Source organism: Bacillus rossius, chromosome 5 (genome assembly GCF_032445375.1).
Source record: "Bacillus rossius redtenbacheri isolate Brsri chromosome 5, Brsri_v3, whole genome shotgun sequence".
In the NCBI taxonomy this organism is placed as follows: Eukaryota; Metazoa; Arthropoda; class Insecta; order Phasmatodea; family Bacillidae; genus Bacillus; species Bacillus rossius.
Window position 1 is genome coordinate 38,693,665 of NC_086333.1, and position 26,698 is coordinate 38,720,362.

General features: G+C 35.4%; 1 protein-coding gene across 7 annotated transcripts in view; it reads left to right on the plus strand.

Moving 5' to 3' along the window:
* The window catches only part of LOC134531725 (luc7-like protein 3), a 97,245-nt gene that overhangs the window by 32,215 nt on the left and 38,332 nt on the right, over positions 1-26,698 (plus strand). For all 7 annotated transcript variants that reach the window (XR_010075075.1, XR_010075076.1, XR_010075073.1 and 4 more), the window contains 4 exons: positions 384-592; positions 2,792-2,905; positions 6,374-6,453; positions 26,219-26,337. Coding sequence is in view for 2 of the 7 variants with exons in the window: in XM_063367566.1 (XP_063223636.1) it covers positions 384-592; positions 2,792-2,905; positions 6,374-6,453; positions 26,219-26,298 (483 nt within the window). In the remaining 5 variants the exon portion in view is untranslated. The remainder of the gene's footprint in view (positions 1-383; positions 593-2,791; positions 2,906-6,373; positions 6,454-26,218; positions 26,338-26,698) is intronic.

Below are 26,698 nucleotides of genomic sequence, written 5' to 3' on the forward strand. Positions count from 1 at the left end.
TTGATTACAGTTGTGCCTTAATTGTCAACTTCTAGACTCTGTACTTAGTGGTAGCAAAATACTGTTCAAATAAAGTTAACTATGTTGTAATTATTTTAAGTGCACATGCACCTTTGAATAAAGCTACAATTCATTCCAGAAAAACAGAGCATTAATCAAACACTTTTCTCATAAACTTGTATGTTAATAATAATCATCAGTTTTATACCACAGAAGTGTGAATCTTAAAATATAAAGTAGATTTTATTAAATATTTAAATTCCAGTTTGTAGTTTCAGATAAATGTAAAATCATTTTTATTTATGCAAAAAAAAATATGTTCAATGTCTTATCGTATTCTCAAACCTGTTTCTAATAAAAAATATTTATTCTTTTAATTTCAGCAAAATCGTTTGAAAACAAGGGAAGAGAAAGAACGGAAACGTGATGAAGAGCGCAGGGAAAGGATGCGGCACAGGGATAATGATGATCACAGAAGAAACAGGGACCGAGATCGTGACCGTGATCATAGGGAAAGAGACAGAGTGAAGGATGATCGCAAGAGGAAACAGGAAGAAGAGAGGCCTCGAACAAAATCAAAACCAAGATCCAGGTGTGTGGTGACATTTATATTTCTGTATTTACCGCATATGGATTGCACGTTTTATGACAATTTTTAGTTTTAACAAATTTATGCAAGTTTTTTACTTTGGCTTAAAAAAATATATATTGCAGTGTTGTGTATGTGCCTTACAGAAAGAAATTTAAGTAATGTGTATATAATCTACTAGATAACATTTCCACTTCATACACATGAGGATGTTAGAACCATAACACATTTTTTCTTGACTAACCTTTCATGTATTCATTTAACCATTCCCTCATAGCTGGGTGATCTAGCTTCTCTAGGGGAATATTTGCAGAAACAAATGCATGCACTGTATAGCTTGCAAATTTGACTTTAATTTCCTTTGCTTGTTTATGGAGAACAATATTATCCTCCAGCCTTTTAACTCCACAATCTGATGGTGATGTTTGAATTTTTTCTTCTCTAAATGAGATGCTTGCTGTTTGCAGTGTTTTTCACAAGTATCTTTCCTTTTCCAATCTACTACCGTATTGCAAAATTTACACATCATTATCCACTTTTCTTTATTAAAACCAATGAATCCTTCATGCTCGTATTCTTTAGCTCGTTCAAACACTGATACGACCTTAGGCATTGTGAAGTATCAAGTAAACTTCAAACAAAACAAACCGCAACTACCTATTTTCGTTCACTTTTAACTATTTACATGGAACGTAGGATCTTTTGAAACCTCATTTGGTCATTTCACATGACCCGACGTATTGCGACGTTAAAATCCCATAACCTCTCTGTTATTATATTTACAAACAATACAACAACGGAACAGAGATAAGTATCTCTGCAACGGAAACGAATATGGCCAAACGGCTAACTTCATCCACATCCCGCAAGGATCGCTGATAAATGGTTGCCGCTTTCAGGCCGAGTGTTTGGTATTTATTTTGCTTCAACTTATCTATGGCGTATCTCATAATAAACATGGCTTACGATGTTTTTGTTTACTAAATGAATACGTTTTGCGGTAAAAGTATTGTGAAACTTAATATTGATATTGCGTTAAAATTCTGACATTTCGCGGATATTTCGTGAAACAACAATAATATTGCGAATAGTAATGAATTTCGCGGCATCGCCAGTTTTTTTCGTGAAAACGAAATGCTGTAAAATCAAAATAGGCGCTTGGAAACACATTTGTAAGTGCTTAGAATGAAGTTCCAAAATCGTTAGTAAAATTTCGCGATTTCGTCATTAACGAAATTCGAGTACCTCTAGTTATTATGTCTGGTCTGTCGTTTGTGCTATGGGCGAGGTCAGCGCCGGCAATTGATGTGTCTGCTGCGCTGTGAGGGCAAGGAGAGGAGGGGAAAATATAAAAATTAACCATCAGAGAGAGAGAGAGAGAGAGAGAGAGAGAGAGAGAGAGAGAGAGAGAGAGAGAGAGAGAGAGAGAGAGAGTGTGTACACGTGTGTGCTTGAGGCCATGTGACTTGATGGTTCTCCCTCCATCTCGTAAATGTCCTGTGAACTGGCATCCTTAACAATTAATGTTTCTATCTTGACAGGTGTGCTCAAAAAGTATTGTTTTTGCATGAGATTTCCCACGCTTTCAACTGAATGTTCCGTGACAAAACTGGAGCCATTGTTGGTGTGTATAAGTGCACCTTCTATATTCATCCAGCTCTGCACAAGTTTACAGATAATGTGAGTGCTAGTTTTTATAGAAGGAACTGACAAAATAAAAGTAGCTTGCCACCGTTTCTCTCAGCTGCAAAAGGATGGGTAAAAAAAAAAAAATAGACGAAAGGGAAACAAGGGTATAAAAAAGAGCAGTCTTCTCCTTTGTCTTTTTGTTAGGCAGTGCTGGAATTGGAGTGGTCCTAAATATGGGAAGAGGGTGAGAGAGAGAGAAGTGGGTTGGTTGTCTCATACCCTCCTGTAGTAAACAGACAAAAGAGAAGCAAGGGTTAACACTAGTGCTGTATTTTTCATGCACCAATAAGCTGAGACATGAAAAACAAAGACGTCACTTGTATCAATGGAACTCTAGTGAAGACAGAATTTTTCAAGGGCTATCCTATTGGTAAAAGTATTAGATTTTTTTTGCCCAAAATTAAAGGTGTGACCCACATGCAGGGGTTATCCTTCTGCGAGTAAATACAGTAGTAATAGAATTTTAACTGCTTGTTATTAACTTCCTTTCCTAAAATGAAATTCTTCTACCAGGAGCCCGAGACCTCATCATCGTCGCAGCTCTAGTCGCAGTCGAAGCCATTCTCGTCGCCCGAGCAAGGATAAAGACCATTCAGCAAAGAGTAGTCGTGGAAATGATATTCACAGGTTGGTGCTTAATGTATTTTTCATCATAAAAGTACTGTATTAATAAATTTTGGTTCCACCCCTTATAGTCCATTCCCCTTCTAAGAAAATATGTAGAGCTACACTTTATGTTGTATGGGTGAAATAAAATCTCTCTTTTTTATTTTCAGAAATTCTACACGCATACTGAGACCTAAAAATATTCATGTAGTGACTGAATGTTATGTGAATTGTCTGTTTTGGAAAGTCTTTGACTATTCTTATTTGGAAATTCATTTATTATTAACTACGGTTCTGTAATACTACAGGATGTCTACAGGACACGTAAGTCCCAAAAGTCATGGAAAAGTAAGGAAACTGAATGGCTAGTCACGTAAAAGTCCACAAATAAGCAGCAATGATGCTGAAAAGCATACAATTTTAATCGCCAGCAGCCTTTTGCCAACTTAAATTTAGTTTTTTTTTTTTGCCTCACTTCAGTTTATACAGTAAAACTTCCTTAAGACATTCCTGCATAATACGTTTTTCCGTTTATAACTTTAAATAATTATTCCCTGATCACTTCCATACATCTCTATGTTAATTTTTCCATTCGAAATGTTGGGTTTATTGATGCTTCCTGCATATAATATCATTTAAGGAATAAAAAAATGTAGTAAAGTTAATTTTTGTACTCTTTAACTATATTTATCGTTAAAATATTAAAAAATTGTTTCATAACAAAAACATGATCATCAAAACATCTGGAAAATGCCAAGATGAATTTAGACATGTACAACAGATTTGGGAGATAAACCAACCTAAGATTTTGTGCCCATTTTCACCAGATGGCTGGCCATGCTGCAGTGTGTGAATCGTCTACTTGAGCAATGGCCAGCTTTGACCGAATATTTTGATTCTTTTGAATTAAAAGATGGCAGTTTCTGAAATGTTTTCAACGAATCAGAACAACACTGCATTCAAATTAAACCAAATTGTACTTTCTTTTCCTTCAAGCAGTTCTGCCACGATTTGCCAAGTTTAATGTACTGTTCCAGCAAGAACAACAATACCTGCACAAATTGTACAGTGAGATATGTGTACTGCTGCGGCAAAAAATTGCCAGTTTTGTTCAGTTTGGTGTTGTACAGAAAAGTAATCGGACCTCAATTTTGAACAACAAAACCAACTTTCTGATGCTTTTCTATTCATTGGTCATTCAGCTTGTACATTCCTAGCAGAGAACATAATATCCTCATCTGAACAAGTGGAATTTTTCAACAACATAAGGATGTTTTATGAAACTGGGTGGGACCAAAGAGCTGTATCGCCTTCTATCGCTACATGATGTTCTTCAAAACATAGACTTTTCGACCCAGCCAAGAAAGTGTGTGGAGAATGGGTGAAGGTGAAAAATTTGGCCAAAGCTTTCTCAAATGTCATTTCTAATGATGATCACGATTCCTTAAATGCTGGGTATTTTGCTTATCAATTGCGGATTTATTTGCATGATACATTCAGCGCGGGCGTTTCTCACCTTAAGCGGTCTGTCGTGTATGCTTTGCCTGAAGAATATGTTTGTTGGCTCAACCAATCACGATCGAAGAATATTTGAAAAAGCTTTAAATTAAAACTTTTGATGAAAATAACTGATATAAAACTTGTGCAGCTTATCATCATATTTTTTGTACAGGTCAAATTTGAAGATTAGAAAGAATTTTTGGCTCACTTTTTTTACTACTACTTTTAATTAGGGATGGGAAAATCGATTCTCCGATACCCCGATACCAATCGATTCTGTGAAATTAATCGAGAATTGAGAAACAGGGAAAAAGTTGATTATTTGCATTTTCGATTACCTAACCTAATCTTTGTGTCTCAATTTATTTACAAACATACAAAAAATATGTGGTACTGAAATAAAAATGCCAAAACCAGCATAATATGCTTTCTAAAATAATTTTCCGTGCAAATTTTAAACATTAGGAAGTTTAGTGAAGATTTTTGCCCATTACTGTTCATAAATCAGTTATACAGGTCTGTTTACTAACAAATATATACCCGTAATTAACTACATATTGTTTTGATTTACATACAGTAACCATTTTATATTCCACGGTAATTATTGGTAATAAAAAGGAATATAAAAATTTAATTGTATCCTCGCCGCAACGAAAATATGAACGCCGAGGACTCGTACCAATAACATAATAAAACTGCGTAACGTAACGTACAAATGTACCATACCTTTAAACATTTTAAATGATTATGTACTTATAATTGCCCCAACTGTTAATAGCTACACTTATTACTGCCGGCTTTAAATATTATATATTAGGCGTGTTAAGGTTATGATTGGCTTAGCATAGCAACATGACATCACGAGATACCAAAGATGTAGTAGCCATAGAGTATATCTCCATGGAGTAAATACACTGCTACATCTTGCTGCCATGCTGTATGGCACGATATAACAGTTTGCTACGAGAAAAAAAAATGGGCGCTTTCATTTTATCACAAATAGTCGTTGGCGCGTTCAGTTTTACTGAATCAGTAATAGATAGCTAGCACGTGGTCCCCGAATCAACTACCGTAAGGAAAGTAGCATCGGCAAAACGTAAACACGTACCTACTAAGTAAGTTATATTGATTGCAGCGACTTCACTTCGAAATTGTTGTATATCTGGAAGTATTTGTACTGTGCTGTTTAAAATGCTTTAAAAACATTTTATACTTCCGAGTGTTTACTAAGTTTTTATTAATTACAATCATGTCAAGTGAAGTGTGGGAGCATTTTTTTATTGATCCAAATGATGACAATTATGCAATTTGCCAAATTTGTAGTATGAAAATTTCGTGAGGCGGTGCTTCAAAAACAACAACAAACATGAAAAAAACATCTTGGGAAACATACTGCGTTTATTGAAGACTGCAGAATGGAATGTACTTGCCCATGTGTCTGACCTACTGAGCATTTTCAACCATGCTACACTTGCTGTTAGTTCTGCAACTGTGATTGCATCAGAGGTAATACTGATTGTTAACAGCACACGTAGAGAGCTACAAAAGCCAGCACCCAATGTCTCAGGAATTCTGGGTATGAAAAATTATCTCATTTCTTCATTGAACTTAAGGTATGCAGAAGTGGAGCAAGAATCGATAGGGAATCGAGAATTGGGTATCGAGAATTGATATATTGGAATCGTTCCATCCCTACTTTTAATCTTTAAGCCATCTCTAAAAATATCAGTACTTTTTTCTTACTTTACACGCATTTATATTTGTGCTTAGTATAAGGGCACAAATTAAAAAAAAAACATGAATAACAATAACATGTACATCTTTATGTGAAAGAGTAAAATTATGGAAATGCTACAATTTTATATGTAGTGAGTATCAAAATAACTATCTACAATAATTTCCTTAGTTTTTCATCACATTGGTAGTAACTCTGCAGTCACATAAGAATATAACTAAACCAATTTTTAAATATTTCTTCATTTTTTCTAGGAGTCGATCAAAGGATCGTGACAGCCATAAACGAAGTGAAGATCATGATAGGGATCGCCGGAAATCTGAGAAATCAAAGGGTAAGTAAATAGATATAAGCATAAAAATGTAAGGATTTTCAATGCTAATAAGACATACAAAAATAAGTTCTTCATTTAGTTTCTTCTCATAATGTATGAAGGGCTATAATTTTTAGTGGTCTGATCACTCACCTTTTACTGAGACAATGCGAGTTTGATTCCAAGCAGGGTCAATCTAGAATTTTTTGCTGGTAGGAAAATTGGAGTACATTGCAGTGAACCTATGGATTTTCTAGGAATACTTTTGTATCCTTCGCCAGTGCATCATGTCACTGCTTCACCTCATCATTTAAATTGCTATCCGTCTCTACTCTAATGACCTCAATATCTACAGCACTATACACCCTATTTCATTCATTCAGGGACAGTTTTCATTTAGTACTGTTCATTAATCAATGTATTTATTAATTTATTCATTTCATAATTTTTAATGGCATTAGGAAAGCACCTCTGATGGTTCTTGCACAGCCACCTCTGTACTTCCAAACTTTAGGGTGTGATACATAGTAGGTATTATACAGGTCAGAAGACCTGGGAGTGGTCAGCGCAGGAGTTGAGAGTGAGAGGTAAGTGGGACAAGAAGGGAAATGGGGGAAGGGATTGCATATCAGCGGGCAGTGGCTTACTCCCGTCGTATACTATACCACTATACCCTTTCAAAACATGTTGACCATTAGTGCTTAGAAGTAATGTAACTGAGTGTAAGCGTAAGCAAAACAACAAAATTATTAACAGTAAAGAATGATCAGCATTGACTTGAGAGACATAATGTAACGAATTAAAGTATGTAATGGTTCACGAAATGGCTTTCTTTCAAGGGGTTTGTTAGCATACTGGATACTACGTGTAGGAGAAATCAACTCTATTAATGTCAGACCTAGTACCGTATTTACTCGAATAATCGTCGCCATCGCTTAATCGTCGCACCTATTGTTTGAGGTAATGAATTTGGTATTTAAGATTCTCCTCATAATCGTCGCACCCTAATTTATTGACGGCGACTGAGGCGCGAGGCGCGAATGGAACAGCCGTAAACACAATGGAACAGCCTGCTTTCATGTGGCGTGTGGCGCGATCGGAACAGCCGTAAACACAATGGAACAGCCTGCTTTCACGTGGCGTGTGGCGCTTCTCATTGGTCCAACCTTGAGCGGCATGTCCTAATTGGCCGTGTGGGAGGAAGGAATGTGTGTGGAAGATAAGATGCTGTGATGCCATTGTTTATCTCTTTTGCATTGGAGTGGAAAGTACCGGTAATTGCAGAGTTTGAGAAAGTTCATTTTGTGAAAATATGGGTAAATACAATTTGTATACTGCCGCTTTCAAGTTGTGCGTAATCACATTTGCAGAAGAGCACGGAAATCGGGCCACGGAAAGAGAATTTTCAGTAAGTGAAAAACATGTTCGTGACTGGCGAAAACAAAAAGACAATTTGAATAACACGTGACGATAGCGGCGACTAAGATGACGTTGACGTCCCAGCAAATGAATCTGATACATCAGAATTTAGTTCAGACAATGAATAGATAAACTTGGTTAGTGTTTAGACTGAATGTGTTTTATAAATGTATTTTGTTTATTGATTTTTTCGCAATGTCGTGTTTATATGTACTATATTTTTATTTTGCCAAACTTCTTGTAACCAAAAGTTGTTTAGTTTATTTTACGCGTATTGTAAATAAATATTACGTATAGGTACCATGTACCTAGATATTAACTTCTTTAATTTAGCATTTTCACGCGATTTACAAAAAAATATACTTAAAATTTTTTTTTTCAATTTTTCCTCACTTAATGGTCGCACCTCAATTTTTCTCCTTAAAATTTGGTTAAATTGCTGCGACGATTATGCGAGTAAATACGGTAGTTATTATATGTACTTAAATACATTTTAATATCAGTGTTTAGTAGGGCTGTGTGGTTCTGATTTTTATTGGTTGGTTTGTTTCTGGTTTGGTTTAACATTAAGAACCTCAGTTCTCTGTTCCAGTTTTTATGTTGGTTTTTGTAAAGCAAAAAAAAAAAAAATGCTACACTAAATATGAATGAGGTAACTGGGTTATTTTGTGATGAAGCCAAATGGAAGTCAATACACATTGTAACTTTGAAATGCAAAGCAAAACAGAAAATGCAGCACAATTCACCTCAATTACCTCACGTAGTTCAATGAAATCTAGAATTCATGTCATATGGATTTAGTTCAGGCTTTTATTTGAAAACTTTATCTGTTACATACTTAGTAAAATAAATTATTTAGTTTCTATGTATGGTTTTTTCAAAGTAAAGTAAATAAAAGCTTTCTATTCCAATATCTTACATACATAGATAAAGGCATACAGAGATACATCATAAGGAAATTTGTAAGTCTGAATAAATTAAATATTTATTCTTTGTTTCATATTAATAGTATTGAAATAATAAGACAAAGAAAAAAGTAAAATTTTAGTTTGAAAATATTTTGCCATATAAAATAAACCTAAACTACACAATCAAATAATTTTTTCCTATTGGTTAAAATGTTATGTAGTTTAGTTCCAATAATCACCATTGCTTGATTTAATATTTGAGTAATTTTGTACATTAATGCACAATACTTCAAAAATAAAAATAACTAAACTAACGAAAATGTAAAAACATAAAATATTGGACATTGCATTTGAAATAAATGTTTAGTTACACTTTTTTTCCTCTTCATATTTTTAATTTTCACATGAACATTACAGAAGAATATTGAATGTTTTAGTTGCAGCCTTTTGTTTTACTTACTATCATCAATACGTATATGTACAGTAAAAGATCGTATAACAAATTCCTTTATAATAGGGGTGTGCGGGAATAGGTTTTTGTACTGCGGGAAATTTTTGGGAAACGGGACGGGATCGGGAAAATGTTATCAAAATAATAATAAAAAAAGAGCAAATTTTTGACTATGATATTTAACCCTAGTATCAAAGGAATCATTTCAAATTAAACTTAAATAGTTTAAATCTTTCTTTATAAATCTAAATGCTATAGTAATAATAATATCTTAAAAACGTTTTTCACTTCAATGTTTTTTTCTGTTTTGGTGAAGAAAAATCAGTTATTCGACGTGGTCGGTAGTAAGTTTCTCCCTATGTGCTGTAACAATATTTCCCGCACATGAAAATACTCTCTCACTAGAGGCTTCGGTAGCTGGAATGCCCAGGTACTGTCTGGCCAAAGCAGCTGTTTCTTTCCCACCAGTTGAGTGCACAACTTGATCGTGCTATAGTTGGGCGGCATCTTAAATACTCCTCTACTTCCTGGTTGACAGCAGGGTGTTGTGATGACGCCAAATTGTCAAATTCTGCCCAAAATGATGAACTGAATGGCTGAGATTCCGAAGCATGCTCTGAGGAGAAAAGAAAATAGAATAGATAAATCACAAAATTTCTACATTTTGGGTTGTGTGCAACTGAAATTAAGTTTTGTGTTGAACATACAGTAAGTCCTCTATTTACGTCGTACCGATTTACGTCGTTTCGGATTAACGTCGCTAATGTTTGAGTACTCATGTTTCAATTTAAGTTGTCGCCGATTCACAATAACGTCGTTTACAATGACCGTAAATCTTTATTTTAACCAAAACACCGTATATAATTCGTTTATAATTCTTTGTTTCCTTCGGTAGTTAATTTATGCTATGTAGCGTAAGCTACACGTTCACCGCCTTATCTTATCATACAACATGAGGGACGCTTCCTGCTCTTACGTACAGTATGTACTATATATCTGTTTTTATATTTCAATCAATTAAGGTAATAAAGCAGCTGGTTAAATAACCATTCTATAAAGCTGAGAAGTACTTGGACTTGTTTCCCACACTGTCGGTTGTCATTTGCTGATAAAATTGCCCGTTGTCACGTCTGTATGCCAGCGCTTCCGGCCGACCTTGGGCCGTGGCCGGCCGGTGGCATGAAACATGGCTCATTTTGCGTCGTTTCTATTTACGTCGCGGTTTTCAGGAACGTAACCCCGATGTAAACCGAGGACTTACTGTATTTCCAAAATTATTGGATTGATAAGAATAACATTTTTAACTAAGAACATGATCCACATTTTAAAACTGGAGGGTGGGTAGCTTTAAAAAGCATGCAAATAAAAACCCACAACTCACCCATTTTGTGTGTATCCTATCGTCATTGTCGGGAATTTTTGATTTCAAGTGCTCCATTGCAAGACAGTTTTCTTCTTGTGGTACAGTATGGTTCTTTCCGATCATACAGATGAAATCTAGTTTTAATAGACTGTAAAAGCAATTTTGCAAATGAAACAACACTTGAGTATGGCATTTTAGTGTTTATAGAAATATGTTGTTCAAGTGATGATTTCAGCAAAAACAGAATTGGTATGACCATCATGGATATTGTTGGCGTTATCACCACATAACTCAATGGTAGCCTGGTGCATGGGCTGCAGAATTTCAACATATCCCTCAACTAATTTCCACTCAGAAACAGTTAAATTGTCAATTTTGTTTTGGGCACAGATATGCTGTGAAAGAATCTTTACATGCTAGCAATTAGTGGTGCACCGATATGACTTTACCGATTCAATTACCGATTATGAGAGCAATAATCGGCAGATACCGATTCAGTTACCGATTATAATGAAATTTTTTTAAGTGTAATAATGCACACAAAAATTTTTATTCCCATGTGAATTTAATAACAAGATTAGATAAAATCGAGAATACAGTTATAATAACAGTATAAAAATATATAAAATACACTATTAAGTCATTGCAAAGTGTAAATTAAATTAACTTCTATTTATATTTGTTATTGTAAACAACTTGAACTACAGTCTAACAATTGTAATTTACAATGGGTAAGTTTTTGCTGCGGAAAACTAGCATTATTATTGACTATCACATAAGGTTGCATCAAGAAATTACCGTTTAACAATGTAAACATGCTGCTTTATTTTGTTCACTTGAGTTTATAGAAAAATGTTTCCACACTTCACTTTTTTTCTCCCTACTCGCCATCTCACTATAATTATATAAAAATGACTAAAAACCAATACTAGCACATGTGATTTTATTTATGTTGACTGAATATATAAAATTATAAATACTTTTTCACTTTTCACGTCATACAAATAACAAAAGGATAATGTTATCAAAGACGCCCATAACGAGTTTGTAAAACGCAGTGATAAAAACTAGAAGGTATCGGGACCACGATTTTGAACTGCTACTACGACTCGAAAAGATTGTCATAGAATCCACTGCAACTGTTTGTGGTATTTTGATTGTGTGCCATATATTTTACGTCTCTGGCTATAGGTAATGTACAAGGCCACTAAACAAAAGACTAAACGTAAATAAACGTGTAGGAAAAATGTCTTTTATTGTTCGAGGCAATGAGATTTATTAAACTTAACAAAATATCTGTAATTATGATATGACGGAGTTAGATGAATTTTGTAATATATACAAATATTACCGTATTTCATCCTAAAAATTGTGTAACAAAATATTACACGGTAAAAACCAACTTAATTACGCCGGGACGTAAATAATCGGCAAAGTAATCGTTAAGATAATCGCCGATTACGATTAATAGTTAAGTACCAATAATCGCCGATTACGATTCATCTGTATCCGCATCGGTGCACCACTACTAGCAATCATTCAAGCATCAGGAATTCTGAATTCCATCGTGTTTCACAGTCTTGAATTAGTTGGACAGGAGGTTGACCTAAAGATTCCTGTATTACATGCAACTCTCCAGTAGATTTCGCACTGTGCTTATAATGTCCAACAATTGAACAAATTTTTTTAAGCATTAAAGCCATACTATTTGCGTTGTGTTTTGCATCACTAAGTGCAAGTTATAAGGTATGTGCGAAACAGTGCAACTGTTCAAAATTGATGGAATTACACAATGAAATTCCCAGCAAAATATTTCTGCCATTGTCTGTAACTGCATACAATGGGATGTGTAAATGACTTTATTTCCACTCTTCTAACACATTACTAATCTTGTCAGTAATTGCCACTCCAGTGTGGCCACCAGGAAAGTGATATCCCCCCAAACAATATATTTTCATATTATATGAATACAGTCAAACCTCATTATTACAAACCTGAAGGGACCATAATTTTAGCACTTTGTAATAACGAGGGTTTGTATTAATCAAACTATTGGGATATCATGACAAAAAAAATTGATTGAACTTTAAATGCCTATATTTAAAACCATAAAGAAAATTATATACACTGTTGGTAGTATAAGCTGGCTTCACTACATGCATAACAATTTGTAAACACTGAAGAAAACAAATGCAATGCAACAATTACAGAATAAATCATAATACAAACTTCAATTTCAGTTTTCATTCTCTCTCCATTGTCTACTTCTTCGATAATTTTAACTTTAACTTGCAATGTAAGGTCATTGTGTTTACGTTTCGCAGTCATATTACAAAACAACTCATACCCAAAATTGAGGTTAAGACACACGTGCATGAACAATGGAAAATATCAGAGCTTTTTTTCCATAGATTGTTTAAACTTCTACGTATGTACACTTCCGACAACTAATATTAATAACGTATAGATAGGGACAGGTACTTTTAGCGATCGCGAATCACCGTCGTTATTTCGCGAATTTGGCTTTTTTTTTTTTACGAAAATGTGAATTTTGCGATTTTCCACTGTTTCGTCGCGAATTTGGTCAAAATTTCGTTATTCGAAGCTTAAATTGCCACAAACACATATAATTTAGATATAATTCATCTTCCGTTCGTAACACCAGCGCACCAATAAAAAATAAAACAATAAAACACTACATAAAAATACATTTCACCGTGCCGGCAACAGTACTAGGCAAAACTAGGTAAACAATTTATTTTCTCCAACCATAACCACAAAAACTACATTCTGTGGCAATTAATCACGGCGAGGTTAACGACCACAGATGACTGTGATCCAGGACCGTTTATATTTTGCATTTTAACATTACAAGCTTCAACATTTGATTCTCGTGCCATGAAGTTATCAAAACAAAACGCGTTTCTCAATTAACATGTTACCAACGTAGCAGTACGAGAATGCGAGAAAGAACATGAACGTTTACGAACAATCGATTGTTGTTTAGTCATACAATCAAGCGTGTTCGGTAGAAAAAAACGATACCGCGTTCAGAACGCGTAAATTTTGATATCAACGAAAATTATTTTCTTCATAATTTACTTAACCATAAAATACTTTAGACAATTTTAAACTGCAACAAACAAATTGATGGATGTATGTGATTTTTTTCTTCGGTTGTTAGGTTACTGCACATGCGTGCATTTATTATTGTTCGGTGGCTATTCGTTGCGGTAACTGAACGAAGTATGACATAAACACACTAGATAGGGCCTAAGAATTTTCTTCTGATGGTCTCTATTTGACAGATAAGGCAGTTTTATTTTGTAAATACTGTAATTACAGAGTCAATTGGGACCGTAGAGACTCAATTGGGGGACGCACCACAACGCCGAAATACCACAACGCCAAACGTACAATAACGCCGAATGCCAAATTGACCACAACGCCGGCACGCTAGAAAACTACTGTGTACCACAACGCCGAATTACCACAACGCCGTAATACATAAAAGCCGAAAAATGTCATTCCAGGACTTCCACAAAGGTTAGATTAGGTTAGGTTTGACTAGGTTAGGTTAGACTAGGTTATGTTAGGATAGGCTAGGTTAAGTATGGTTAGGTTATATTACGCTAGGTTAGGTAAGGTTAGGTTTGATTGTGGTATTTTGGTGTTAAGGTACATTTAAGAAACACACACAAATTCATTCAGTTGTTATTTCAGCGTTATGGTACACAGCAGTTTTCTAGCTGTCGGCGTTGTGGTCAATTTTGACATTCGGCGTTATTGTACGTTGAGCGTTGTTGTATTTCGGCATTGTGGTAACAACCCCTCAATTGTTAAGCACATAAGCAGTAAAAAGCACAAAAAGTCACGCATTTCTTCCCTCGCTACTGTAGCACTGCAGCATACTAGTGGTGTTTGTGCGCTGCAAGCAAAAAAAAAAAAGGAAAACTGAAGCGCATCGTTTTGCTATGGAGACCACTGAGGTGTTCCTCAAAGTGAACATCCCACTTCATAAACTTCAGGACCCCAGTATTTTAAGCTGGATTAAGAAATGTGTTGAAGTTTTGTGTTTATGCCTACATCAATATCTGTAATCATGGAGTGGCTTAAATTTAGAAGCTCTCAAAACCAAACCCAATTTAAGCTAGTTGGAAATGGGCATTTTAAAACTAACCTAAGCTAAACTTACCAAATATAAAATAAGACTCACCTAAACCAACCAAACCTAAAACTAAAGAAACCTAACTTTTTGGCCTAGCATACCACCTGAGTTAGGAATATACTTCCCTCTAAACCCAAAAGTTTTGACATTCTGGAAGAGTAGCTACTTTTAAGTTTGAAGGGTTTTTCACTTCTAAATATTAGTTCTAAACATTTTGACTATTCATTACTGAGTTAATTTAACTTTTTCTTAAAAAAGGTACGCGTAGATACATTTCGCCGCTTTTTTTTCCTCACCGCTTTTGGCATTTTTTCTCACCGCTTTTGGCATTTTTGCTCACCGCTTTTCACTAATTTTACTCACCGAAAAGTTCCTGTCCCTACGTATAGAGTACTTTCCTTTTTCGTTTTCCGTTTACAACATGGCATCTTTTCTAGTTTAGTTACTAACATCGCCACTAGAGTTGAACTTAATGAACTTTTCATCTTGTTTTTCGACCATTTTGCGCTATAGGATACATACATATATCTTTGGAGAAACTTTTGTTTACATGACGGTTATGAAGACGTGATTTACTTTAGACTTCGGCGGTGAAATTCGTATTAACCGTTTATTTATACACGTTAACAGCTACTTGAGGGATCAAAACAACTTCGTAATTCATATTAACTGTATTTCGTACTAAAAGTACTGAATAACATAGGAAAGCATACTTTATTTTCCGGGACTATGAAAGTACTTCGCATAAACGGGAATTTCGTACTAAGCGGATTCGTATTAATGAGGTTTGACTGTAGTCAGTAAAATGGCAAGTGGTTGACATATAAGCAGAATTTCTGCCTGATGTCCACAAATCAAAAGTAAAAGCCATTGATTTAACAGATTGACATTTGGCAAGTGCCTAAGCTATTTCCTCACTTATTTTACATTTAGCGTCAACATACATTTTTGGAATTACTGTTCGCGAGAAAGTAACTCTTGAAGGTACTTTGTACAGTGGCTGTGCAACTGCCATAACCTATGAAATTTATCATTGTCTACTGTACTGTACTGTACGGCAAGAAGCTGCTCGCGACCCATTCTCCAATGGCGTGGGTCAACTTGTTACGTTGTATGTTTTTGCCCGGCTAACCACACATAGAAACGTAACAATACAAAACAAACAATGTTCCTGAGGTTCTGCTTTATTTGGAAATAAAAGAGTTTATTAAATTATCTTTGTTTATTTCTTTAAAAAAATGTTTTTTCTCATCGTTACATGGCTTCAATACACAATTTTACAAATGAATTTAATTAGAAAAACTTCGTTACTTGTACAGTTTTTGTCTTTTCTTATACGAATTTTAACGATATCTTTGAATTTTGATAGGATGAGGTCCAAATACATACCACAGCACCATACATATTGCCGTTGATGGTCGAGGAGTCTTGTCACTCGCCAAAGAAGAAAAAACAAAACTTAGTAATGTCCCTTGGTTAATTACCTAACTCAAGGTACCGTTGATCGCGGACCGAAATCACACGAGTCGGGCCGATGCCAACGCCTAGGGCCTAAATTTCTAATACATAGTCCGAAAAAAAAATGAAATTAGGTTAAAAAACTACAGCGTGGCCCCAGCCCCTAGGCGTTAAATTGTCCCTTAATAATTTTTCATTTGTTTCGTGACTTGCCGACGACGCGACCGAGTTCGGCGACGATCGAGCAACAAGTGACTTGGTCGACGAGATTACCTTCCCTTGTAAAGGTGAAAACAAGGGAGGCAACCCCGTGGGCCAACTGACCAATCAGCGCACATAATTCCAAAACATGACCATATAAGGAAATTCGTGCGGGCACATCACTTGACGCCAGGGCTTGCCCTGATTGGCTGGCTAGTGGTAGCCTCCAGAGACCCTTCCAGACGGTCGCTACAGCTGTGCGTACAACGTGACGCGTAAATCCCAAACACGCATTTACAAAGTGAAAAATAGCTTTCTGGCGCCAGAGTGTCGCGCCTGTCCGCTCTTCCTTCTGTACCTTCCAGACTATTCTCAAAATATTACACTAGCAGTATCCAATAGAATATAAAATTACCCAAAAAATTCAAATACAATGTTAAAAATTTAGTAAACAAAGTTGAAATTCATATAAAAACTTTTGTTTAAAAATGATGTCCTGTAAAATTATAATCTATACTGCTTTAATTACTGACATTAATTATCAAATATCAACATTAATTATTATGAACTAGAGTTAACCCTCAAATTTATAATTAAGTATCTCAAGGAAATAAGTATTTTAAGGCTTTCCATGAAATTTAACCAAAGTAATTAATAACAATTCTTAACATATCTGAACTGTTTTCTATATCAACAAAAAAAAATATCCTTCACCTCAAATTTATTCTTAATATTCTTATGACCCATTTTGCAATGCTACAAACTTCTCAGCACATGGATGAGAAGATGGCCATTTGCATTCAAACGCTTCTTGCAAAGATAACTGTTTTTTGCTGCTATTTTTTGTGTCTGCTTCACTTGCCCTTTTTCCAGCGACGACTTCATTTTTTTTAGCATCCTCGAATTCCTTTTTTATAGAGGGATGTTAATTGAGATGTCTTAGTAATCCAGACGTGCTTCCATGCTTGCACCTCAAAAATTTTCCACACGAGACACACTTTGCCAGGGATTTACTGTCTGTTAGACGTTCAAAATACTTCCAAACACCTTTAGGTTTACAAGTAACAGGCTGATCGGTTGCGACCTCCATTATTTGTAGGTTGCTAGTTTATTTGTTTTAATATACAACAGTATCGAAAATGAGGAACAGATACTTTGCACAAGCCTTATAAACGTAACGTCAGCCGACAAAGCCTGCGAAACTAAACAACTATTTTATTTTTCCCAAAGCAAAATCATAGATATTTAAATACTCTTGAGCTTTGGTGTAAAACTACGTGATTTCATATTTTTCACAGTGCCAATACAGTTCTCTACATCGCCACTGCTATTAAGTAATGAGAAAAGTTACGCTTCGTTACGAAACGCAAGTCTAGTATTTCTTATATCTTTGGCGAAATGGTTGGATCGCGCATGTGTTTTGTTTTCGGTTTTGGTCTATGTACACATAGTGGTTTTAGGTTAAGTGTTCAATGATGACGGCAAAAACGTTATAAAACTATTCATGTATCTTGCAAATGTGTACCATTAAAGAAATATATTTATGAATGCCTACAATATGTAAATGTACTTCATGCACGTTTATGTTATTCCAATTAGATATGTGTAAACAATTATCATAATTCACTGCACACTACAGCTGTCGCTATGATCGGCATACGTTTAAAATATGTTTTGCACTGAAATAGAACGGAAACTCTTCGGAGATGTACGAATCCATAACACATATTGTTATAAAAACAGTTTGAATTGATATTAAACATGTTTTACGTGATTAATAGACATTTGTAAATTTTTAAACAATTTCCCGAAATATTCAGGAGTAAGAAAATTCTTGCCCGGCATTTCGGGAAGCTTATTTTCTCGACTTTTTTCCCGAAGAATCGGGATCCCGCGCACCCCTACTTTATAACGAAATCCTCATAACAAATCAGCTGTTAGGTCCCACCAAAATGCTATATTTATAATCTTATGTCTAAACAATGAAGGATTTTTTCACAGTTCCATCAAAAACACCAACTACATCGATTGAAAAATGAAAAATCTTCAAAATGTTGCTGTGGGATTGTCATATTTTTTCCATTTGCTTCATAAATAAATATATTATTTATCAGCAAATAAACAAATACTACTGCCATCTTACAATTGATTGACAATAGAACTATACATACTGAAGCGTACTTTGAATCTACCGTGTTTTCTCGTATAATCGTCGCACATTTTATTCTAAAATCAAGTTTGAAAAGTAGGGGTGTGACGATAATGCGGAAAAAAAAAATTGTTAGGTAAAGTTATTCATAAAAACAAAACCAGTTCATGGAAAGTACGTTTATTTAAAAAAAGGTGGAGTATACAAGAGCACGCCAAAAAATTTATATTAATAATTCCTTAAACAAAAACCTTACCCCAACTTTAAATAGAAAAACCAAAACTCTAACACGAACGCAAGCCACTTGAATCTGACGTGAACTAACGTGTCGTAGTACACACTTACCACGAAAGAATGCGAGCTATCAAATGTAGTTAACTCGGCACCTGACAGAGCGCGCGTTGCATCCAATCGGCGAGATATTGATATTCGACTACGTGAGCGCTCTCCATACGGGAAGCAACATAACCATACACGAATGATGCGCTGGCTACATTTTTATAAGCGGTACGCCGCGGTAACTCAGACAATCAGATAAAGGAAATACCGTTTAAAAACGTCTGTAAAAGAAAATTTACACGTCAGACAACTTTGTATTTCCGTTAATTAAATAAATAAGTGGTAATGACCAAAATTAAATTTTAGATTATACCTACACCGCGGCGACGCAGACGATCAGATAAAGGAAATAACGTTTAAAAAGTCTTTACACGCCAAACAACTTCGTATTTTTTCATTAATTTATTAAGTAAGTGGTAATGATCGAATAAATATTAGATATCTACTTTAAAGTACATTGTTTTATACGGAAAAGATACCTACACAAAGCGCTCGGCATCTACTAGCGGGACCAAAACATCATGCGACGTTTACACGAGATGTTTTTTTATCCCAATTTTAACAGCCTAAAATATGGTTGCGACGATTACGCGCGTGTGACGATTATGCGATAAAACACGGTAATGAAAATAAACACATTGTACCAACATTAGCTAACAAAAAAAGCACTTCGATTAATTGATGTTCTGAAAATTGCCTAGAAAGTTTCCTACTTACACAACTTTACATCTGTGTCCTGTGAAAATGTGCGATTGTTGTAATGAATGCTGGTATTTAATTTAGATTCTGGGGAAGTGGTACTTAACTAAAATTAGCAGTAGTTTAAGAGTTGTTTCCAAATTGTGGTAAAATAAATGTTACTTAATGTATTTTCTCTTTTGGAGGTTAGTTTTGATGGATTAATTTTGTTTACTTACAAATTAGGTTATTGTTGGATAAACCATGTGGGTTATTACACACTAAATCAACCAATGGTCAAAACATGATTTCTTCAGATCTTTGATTTTTTTATATGAGATATTAGTTTACCAGATTAAAAATGAAAAGTTTGAATTGTTTATAACTTTAGTTTTTGAATTATAAATTTTTGAAAAATTAAAAAACTCAAGGTTTGTAGGAACATTTTGATGTATATAAAAGTATGTAACCCTAAAACTGTTTGTCCTAGAAAGCACAAATTTGTAATATTCTCTTAAGAATGACAAGGGCTTTAATTTGACATATAGCTTGAATGTATCACATTTACTTTATATTTTTTGGAAAAAAAAAAGTTTTTTTTTTATAAAAAACAAACATTAAAATTGTTAATTTTGGTGAAAAAAAATATATTTTATACCAAACCAAGTTGTGTACAAAGTTTCATGATGGTATTCAATGGTGTCATATTGAAATGGTTTTTTTATGTAAATTAATCTATGGAAATTCTGTTAATCTTTTAAACAACACTCAATTTTATTTAAATTACTTATCATTTTACACATTTTAATCAAACATAAAATTCAACTTCCTTTACACTCAAGGAACAGTTTCCCCCCCTTCTTTTAACACTTCCAATTAGTACAGGTGTGTTCTCTTTTTTGCCAAAACTTGTGCTGCTTCGGCCATCTCATCTGCTAGTACCTGGTAGGTTCTACTTGTTGCTGTGGTTGGATGTAATTTGCACAAAATACAGTTTATTGGCAGTGCTAAGGTATCTGCTCTCCTAGGATATGTGAATGTTGATGATGATCCTATTGGGTGAAGAAAGGAAACACTAACTTCTTTTTCAACATGATCTTTTGAGTCAACATGTGCCAACCACCACTCCTTATCGTAAGCACAAGTGAAAAATCCCAAAATTTCTTAAAATGGAATGAATGTCTTCATCACTAAAGCTGATATGTACCCTATGTGTTTCTGAATCATCAGAAAATGGGTAAATTTTGGTTTTGACCCTATTTAGAACTAGGGGGATGAAGGCATGGAGTTTCTGGATCCTAGGGACTGCCACATCTTTTTCAAACCTTGGTTTTTGAATTTTTTTTTTCATTTATATACTTTTCATTGGTTACATAAAAAAAATGTAATGAAAAATTTTTTCACACCCCACTGAAAAAGCTGAAGTGTTGGAATCGAGTTTTATAATGGATTATGGAGGTTGGCTTTGGCAGCAAGCCTTCTATCCGTACCCTCAACTCAATCACAAACTTCCTTCCCATGTGATGTCACATAAAAGTGCCACTCACTCAGCCTCAAGTCCATCAAAGTCCTCTTTGTGATAGCAAAAGTTCAGAAAATTCTTATGATTTTTGTACTGTGCAGCTGAACCATATGAAAAATAGTACACCTTTTTCAAATTTGGCATATAATTTCTCAGAAATAGGATTAACTTTTTCTGGAAAGCATGAACAATGACAGTATTGAGTGTTATACCGTCTGGTATAAATACAAAACTGGTGAACTAGCTCTTGTTTACCTGTTCTTAATTGCTTGCCTTGAAATATACTACAAAAGGGTGTACAGTAGCCATAGAATTTTCCGATGAAACCCTTGAGCCTTTTCTTACAGAAGAAACCAATAATTTTCGGCAAAATCCAATGTTACTACAACTTCACTTTCTTCCAACTTTTTTCAGAAAAAACCTTGATTTTGTTTAGCAACAAAATCATGTTTTTTATGGTTACTCAATTGATTGCCAAGTTCTTCAACAAAGTCATCAAATGGTTTGGTAAATGTTTTGAAATTGCATTGGTCAACAGTAATCCATTGCTTGTAAGTAGTGTTGTCAATGATTTCCTCCTCGAAAAACTCTTTAAATTCCTCAATATTGGGATATTAGTCACAGTCATTTAGGAAGCATGCCTGTAATGGTAGATTGCACATAACTTTAACCATACATTCCTTGTAACAAGATAGAGGACTTTCAGAGCCAGGAAGTGTCAATTTATTTAACCTACCTCCTGAAAACATTAGTTTTATATTTTGTTGTGCAGCGCAAACACAGACAAAATGACTGCCACTGGCAGTTCTTGGGTCTCAGTTCTGCAAACTTTGAAAAGCCAATTTTTAAATATGGGAATTTTTATTTTAAAATATTGTAAATTTCATGCAAATATCCCAAAATCAACCATTTTTGTACATGAAATGGCTTATTTTCAGTGTCCTTACCCATGGAGACATTATCTTTTTTCCAGGCATTTGCCTACTCACTTCGTCATCATTACAAAATTCCGTTACCAACACACCTGTTGCCTGAGGTAGTTTTCCCATGTTTTGGATCAGGTGTCGATAGCACTCCATTTTCTTTGAGTTATTATGCTTTCCTTGCCATATAATTACTAATACCAAATTCATGTTCCAGTCTTGCACAAGATCAACTGGTTAGTAAAATTGTTGAATTCTGAAGTTTTTCACTCTTGCTTGCTGTTGCAAATATTTCTTTTAGCTGATTAAGAATTTCTGTCTGCGAGTCATCTGGTGGATTCTTGTTATCCTCTTCTATGTTGCCAGCTTGGAAAACAGTTTCATTAAATCTTAATTTAATTTTGTCAAGTTTTTCTTTTCAGTATTACTTATTTGATATATATTTTATTTTAACAAGAGGCACTTCTATTGATTTCAATGATGCATTAAAAAACTCTATACCTGATTCTATATCTATATACCTAGGATCATCTTTACTGCAGCCTGGTTTTGTATTTACATTTTTAGCCAATAGTAATTTATGAATATTTGTTAAACTTTCAGAACTTGATTATGATTGTTTCTTTCTTAACTCTAAGCGGCAAGAAGTACAAATTTTCATTCCATCTTCAATAACATAATTTAGCTTTGTCATCCATGGTGTGACATTCCTTAGGTTTTTAGTAACCCAGGTTTTTTAGTTTTTAGTTGCCTGTCTTTATTAAAAGGATTGCAACAATATTTACCCCACGGTTTATCCATTTGTATGTTATAAACTTGCACAGAGCACTTGTTCACTCAGAGACAAGTCACAACACAATGGCTGAAGACACGAGCCTTAGTAGGAGGAAGTTGGCTCAGGGTTGCAAGTTGAGACAGGAAAGAAACATGTCACTGCTTGAGTAACTCCTGTTAGGTCCAGTTGTTATATTTACCAAACAAACTATTATTGCCCTATTTAGACCTAACGTTTCTTAAGTTAATTTTTATGGTATAATGGACAATCAATTATTAGGACAGGTTTAAATAAACACAGTTAGATAAGTTTTTTATGATGTAACAAGTCATGAATTAGCAGCATTTTCACACGCATACATTTTCATAAAAAATCATTTTAATATAATACTATTGGAATGCCATCATGAGACTTTATACACAACTTACTAAAGAGGTTTGGTATAAAATACAGGGTGTATCAAAATTCATGTTACAATGCTTGAGGGTAGAAAGCTCTTATTATTTGCAACCATTTTTGCCAATAAACATGTTGCCGGAAACACGTAGTTAAGCCCCTGTATCCCCAGAAAGAGTCAGCGTAGGCAACCCGTTGGGCTTTGTGCGAGATAGACGTTACTATGGTGAATTACGTGTTTACGACGCCGGGCAGCGCTCAAGAGGACTGTGTAATATTGAATGCTGACCCCCGCCCCTTTTTACTTCTGTTGGTGGCGCCCTCACCTCTTTTCTTCCGTTCGTGGCAGCTTGACATCGCAGTGTCGCAGTGTGTTTTGATATCACTGGTGGTCTGTCGTTGACTGTTCTGTCGTACAAGCAAACTCGTGGTGTCATTTCTTTCGCTGTGGTTCTGAAAAGGGGGACGTTTTAGTGGAGCTCAATGGAGTACACGTTTAGTGAGTACACGGACATGCTGCTTGTTTATGGGGAAGCTAGACAAAATGGACGAGCCGCCCGTCGTCTGTACGAAGAACGATATCTGGGTCGTAGGATTCCAGCTCACACCCTTATTGCAAGACTTACTCAGCGAATGCGTGATACTGGTACATGTGCCTTCCAAGACAAAATGCTGGTGCTCCACGCAGGGTTCGTACTCCCAGTTTTGAAGAAGATGTACTTCAGAGATTTGAGGAGAGTCCGGATACAAGCACAAGGGCAGAAGGTTCCGATATGGATGCTGACAAAATGGCTGTTTGGTGAGTTCTTCATGAGCAACTCTTGTACCCGTACCACCTTCAAAAAGTGCAACACATGGGTCCGGCGGGCTATCCTCTTCACATGACCTTTTCTTGTTGGTACATTCGAAGAGTATTGAGGAACCCCGAGTTAGCTGTTTTATTCAGCGATGAAGCCAAGTTCACTCAAGACGCTATTCTCAATTCGCACAACAGTCATGTTTGGAATTATGTCAATCCGCATGCAACGTGTGTTACAGGTCGCCAGGAACGTTTTTCTGTTAATGTGTGGGCCGGTATTTTGACGGCGTACTCATCGGGCCTTTTTTTCTTCCGCCATGACTTACCGGCGCCGGATACCTCCACTTCCTTCAGAACGAACTACCAGGTCTTCTTGAAGAGGTTCCATTGCATGTCCGACGTGTGATGTGGTACCAACATGATGGGGCACCACCTCATTTTTCCCTGCAAGTGCGAGAGTATTTAAACCAAACATTTCCAAACCGATGGATTGGACGAGCGGGCCCTTTTGCATGGCCGCCAAGGTCACCGGACCTAACCCCGTTAGATTACTTTCTGTGGGGTTACGTAAAAGGGCTTATCTACGCTACGCCAGTATAAACGGTAGAAGAGCTTACATAGCGAATCATTGAAGCGTTCGAAATCATAAGGTCGACTCCACACATGCTCCAGTGTGTCTGTGAAAACATGATTCGCCGTTGCCACCTCTGTGTCAATAAAGGTGGGCGTGTTTTTGAGCCGTTGCTTTAGACTGTCACGTTGTTAAAACGTATGCAACAATATCAATGTTGTGGAACAAAGCCGAAGCTGTGATTGATTTCAGAGTGAAATTAAAATCTGTGCCACAATTAAAAAGGTTATTTCTCTACTCGAATGCTTGCACATCCACAACATAACACTCTACAACGGGTTGCCTACGCTGACTCTTTTTGGGGCTACAGGAGCTTAATTACGTGTTTCCGGCAACATGTTTATTGGCAAAAATGGTTGCAAATAATAAGAGCTTTCTACCCTCAAGCGTTGTAACATGAATTTTGATACACCCTGTATATATTTTCATCAAAATTAAAACAATTCAAATTTTTGGTTTTTTATAGTTTTAAATTCTTTGGAAAAAGATGAAGTGATGTGATACACTCAAGTTATATGTCATATTAAAGCCCTTGTCATTCCAAAGAGAATGGTACAATTTTGAGCTATCTAGGACAAATGGTTTTAGAGTTACATGATTTTAAATATTTAAAAACGTTCCTACAAACTATTGTTTTTTAATGTTTGAAAAATTTATAGATCAAAAACAAAAGTGCAAAAAAAATTTTAACTTTCTATTTTTGGTCATACTAATGAGTAGAATGCAATCAGCAAAATGAGATACATTTTGTAAACCTCAAGGTTTAAAATAATTATTTTATTGGTTGTTTTGATATGGAATGCCCCATGTGCAGTAGTTTGACAAGACTTAACGTTTGGTGATGTATTTTTAGTTTTTAGATAAAGTATAAGATAACAGGAAGCAATATCTTTTCTCACAAAATAGACATTCTGTATAATGTTGTTCAGGGAGGCAGAAAGGTCTACTTAGCTAAAATATTTAGGCCGACTTGCACAGTCATGACTTGAAACAAATTTAAGTATTTCTTCATTTGATAAACCTGCAAATATTTGGCTTAGATTTTACTCACCTGACTCTGCCGCAGCCCTTAGCATCCCAAATTCAACTCTATTAATTATACAGCTATTTATTTTTGTAGTATGTAATACTTGTTAGGTTTGAATTCACCTCATTATAAAGAAACCTCACTATAACACACACACCCAAAATCATTCCTGTCAAGTTTGTTATACCGAGGTTTTACCATAGTATTGTTTTATGTATACACATTTAAGTGGGTCAACACAAATTGTCCAAGTGGTTGTTTGTTATTGTGCTTGATATATACTTATTATTACAGGTGACTTAATTTTTGTTGATGATAATAGATGAAATCCACCTTTTTTAAAAATTATATTTGCTGGTTTATAACACGACAATCAAATCGTTCCTCTACTTAAAGATGTAAAAATTTGTGGACTGGTGAAATTATGACAGTTGTAGTCACCTCCTTGAAATAATCGGTCATTTCTTCCTGGCAGTTAGTTGCATGCTGGAGCGTGATTGTCACAAGCTAGCAGCAACTGCACCCTGCCATACTGTCATGACAGACGTGTTGCTACAGTTTGCGCACGTGGGCTTGCAGCTCAAGACGGAGACCACCGCCGCAAGAGCTCTGGCCATCACCACGACTCGAGGTCCAGCCGGGGTGGGAGCGGCTTTTAGCCGCTTCAGTCTGAATCAGTGAGTGGAAGTGGCTGACAGGTATGTTTGTGCCATTCTAATGGAAGCTCACATTAATCAGCAGATTTATTTCAGGTTAACCCACGAGGTAAGTGGCCAGCCAATGTCCCTGTTGCTGTTTCAAAATCAGCTGTCAGTGCATTTTAAATATAAGCTATTTTTTTGTCCTGGCTGGAGTGAGAATGTTGACTTGTGTATGAATGAAAACTTATCCAAGGATTTTTGTTGATGGAAAATAGTGGTTCAGTATTGTAAGTGTGAACTTAGTATGTGTTGGATTCATAAAAGATTTTGTGCAATTTTTTTTATTCACTATTGACAAATATTTTTTCTGTCTAAGATATGGTCAATATATGGTTTGCTTTAGGTTAACATAAACATT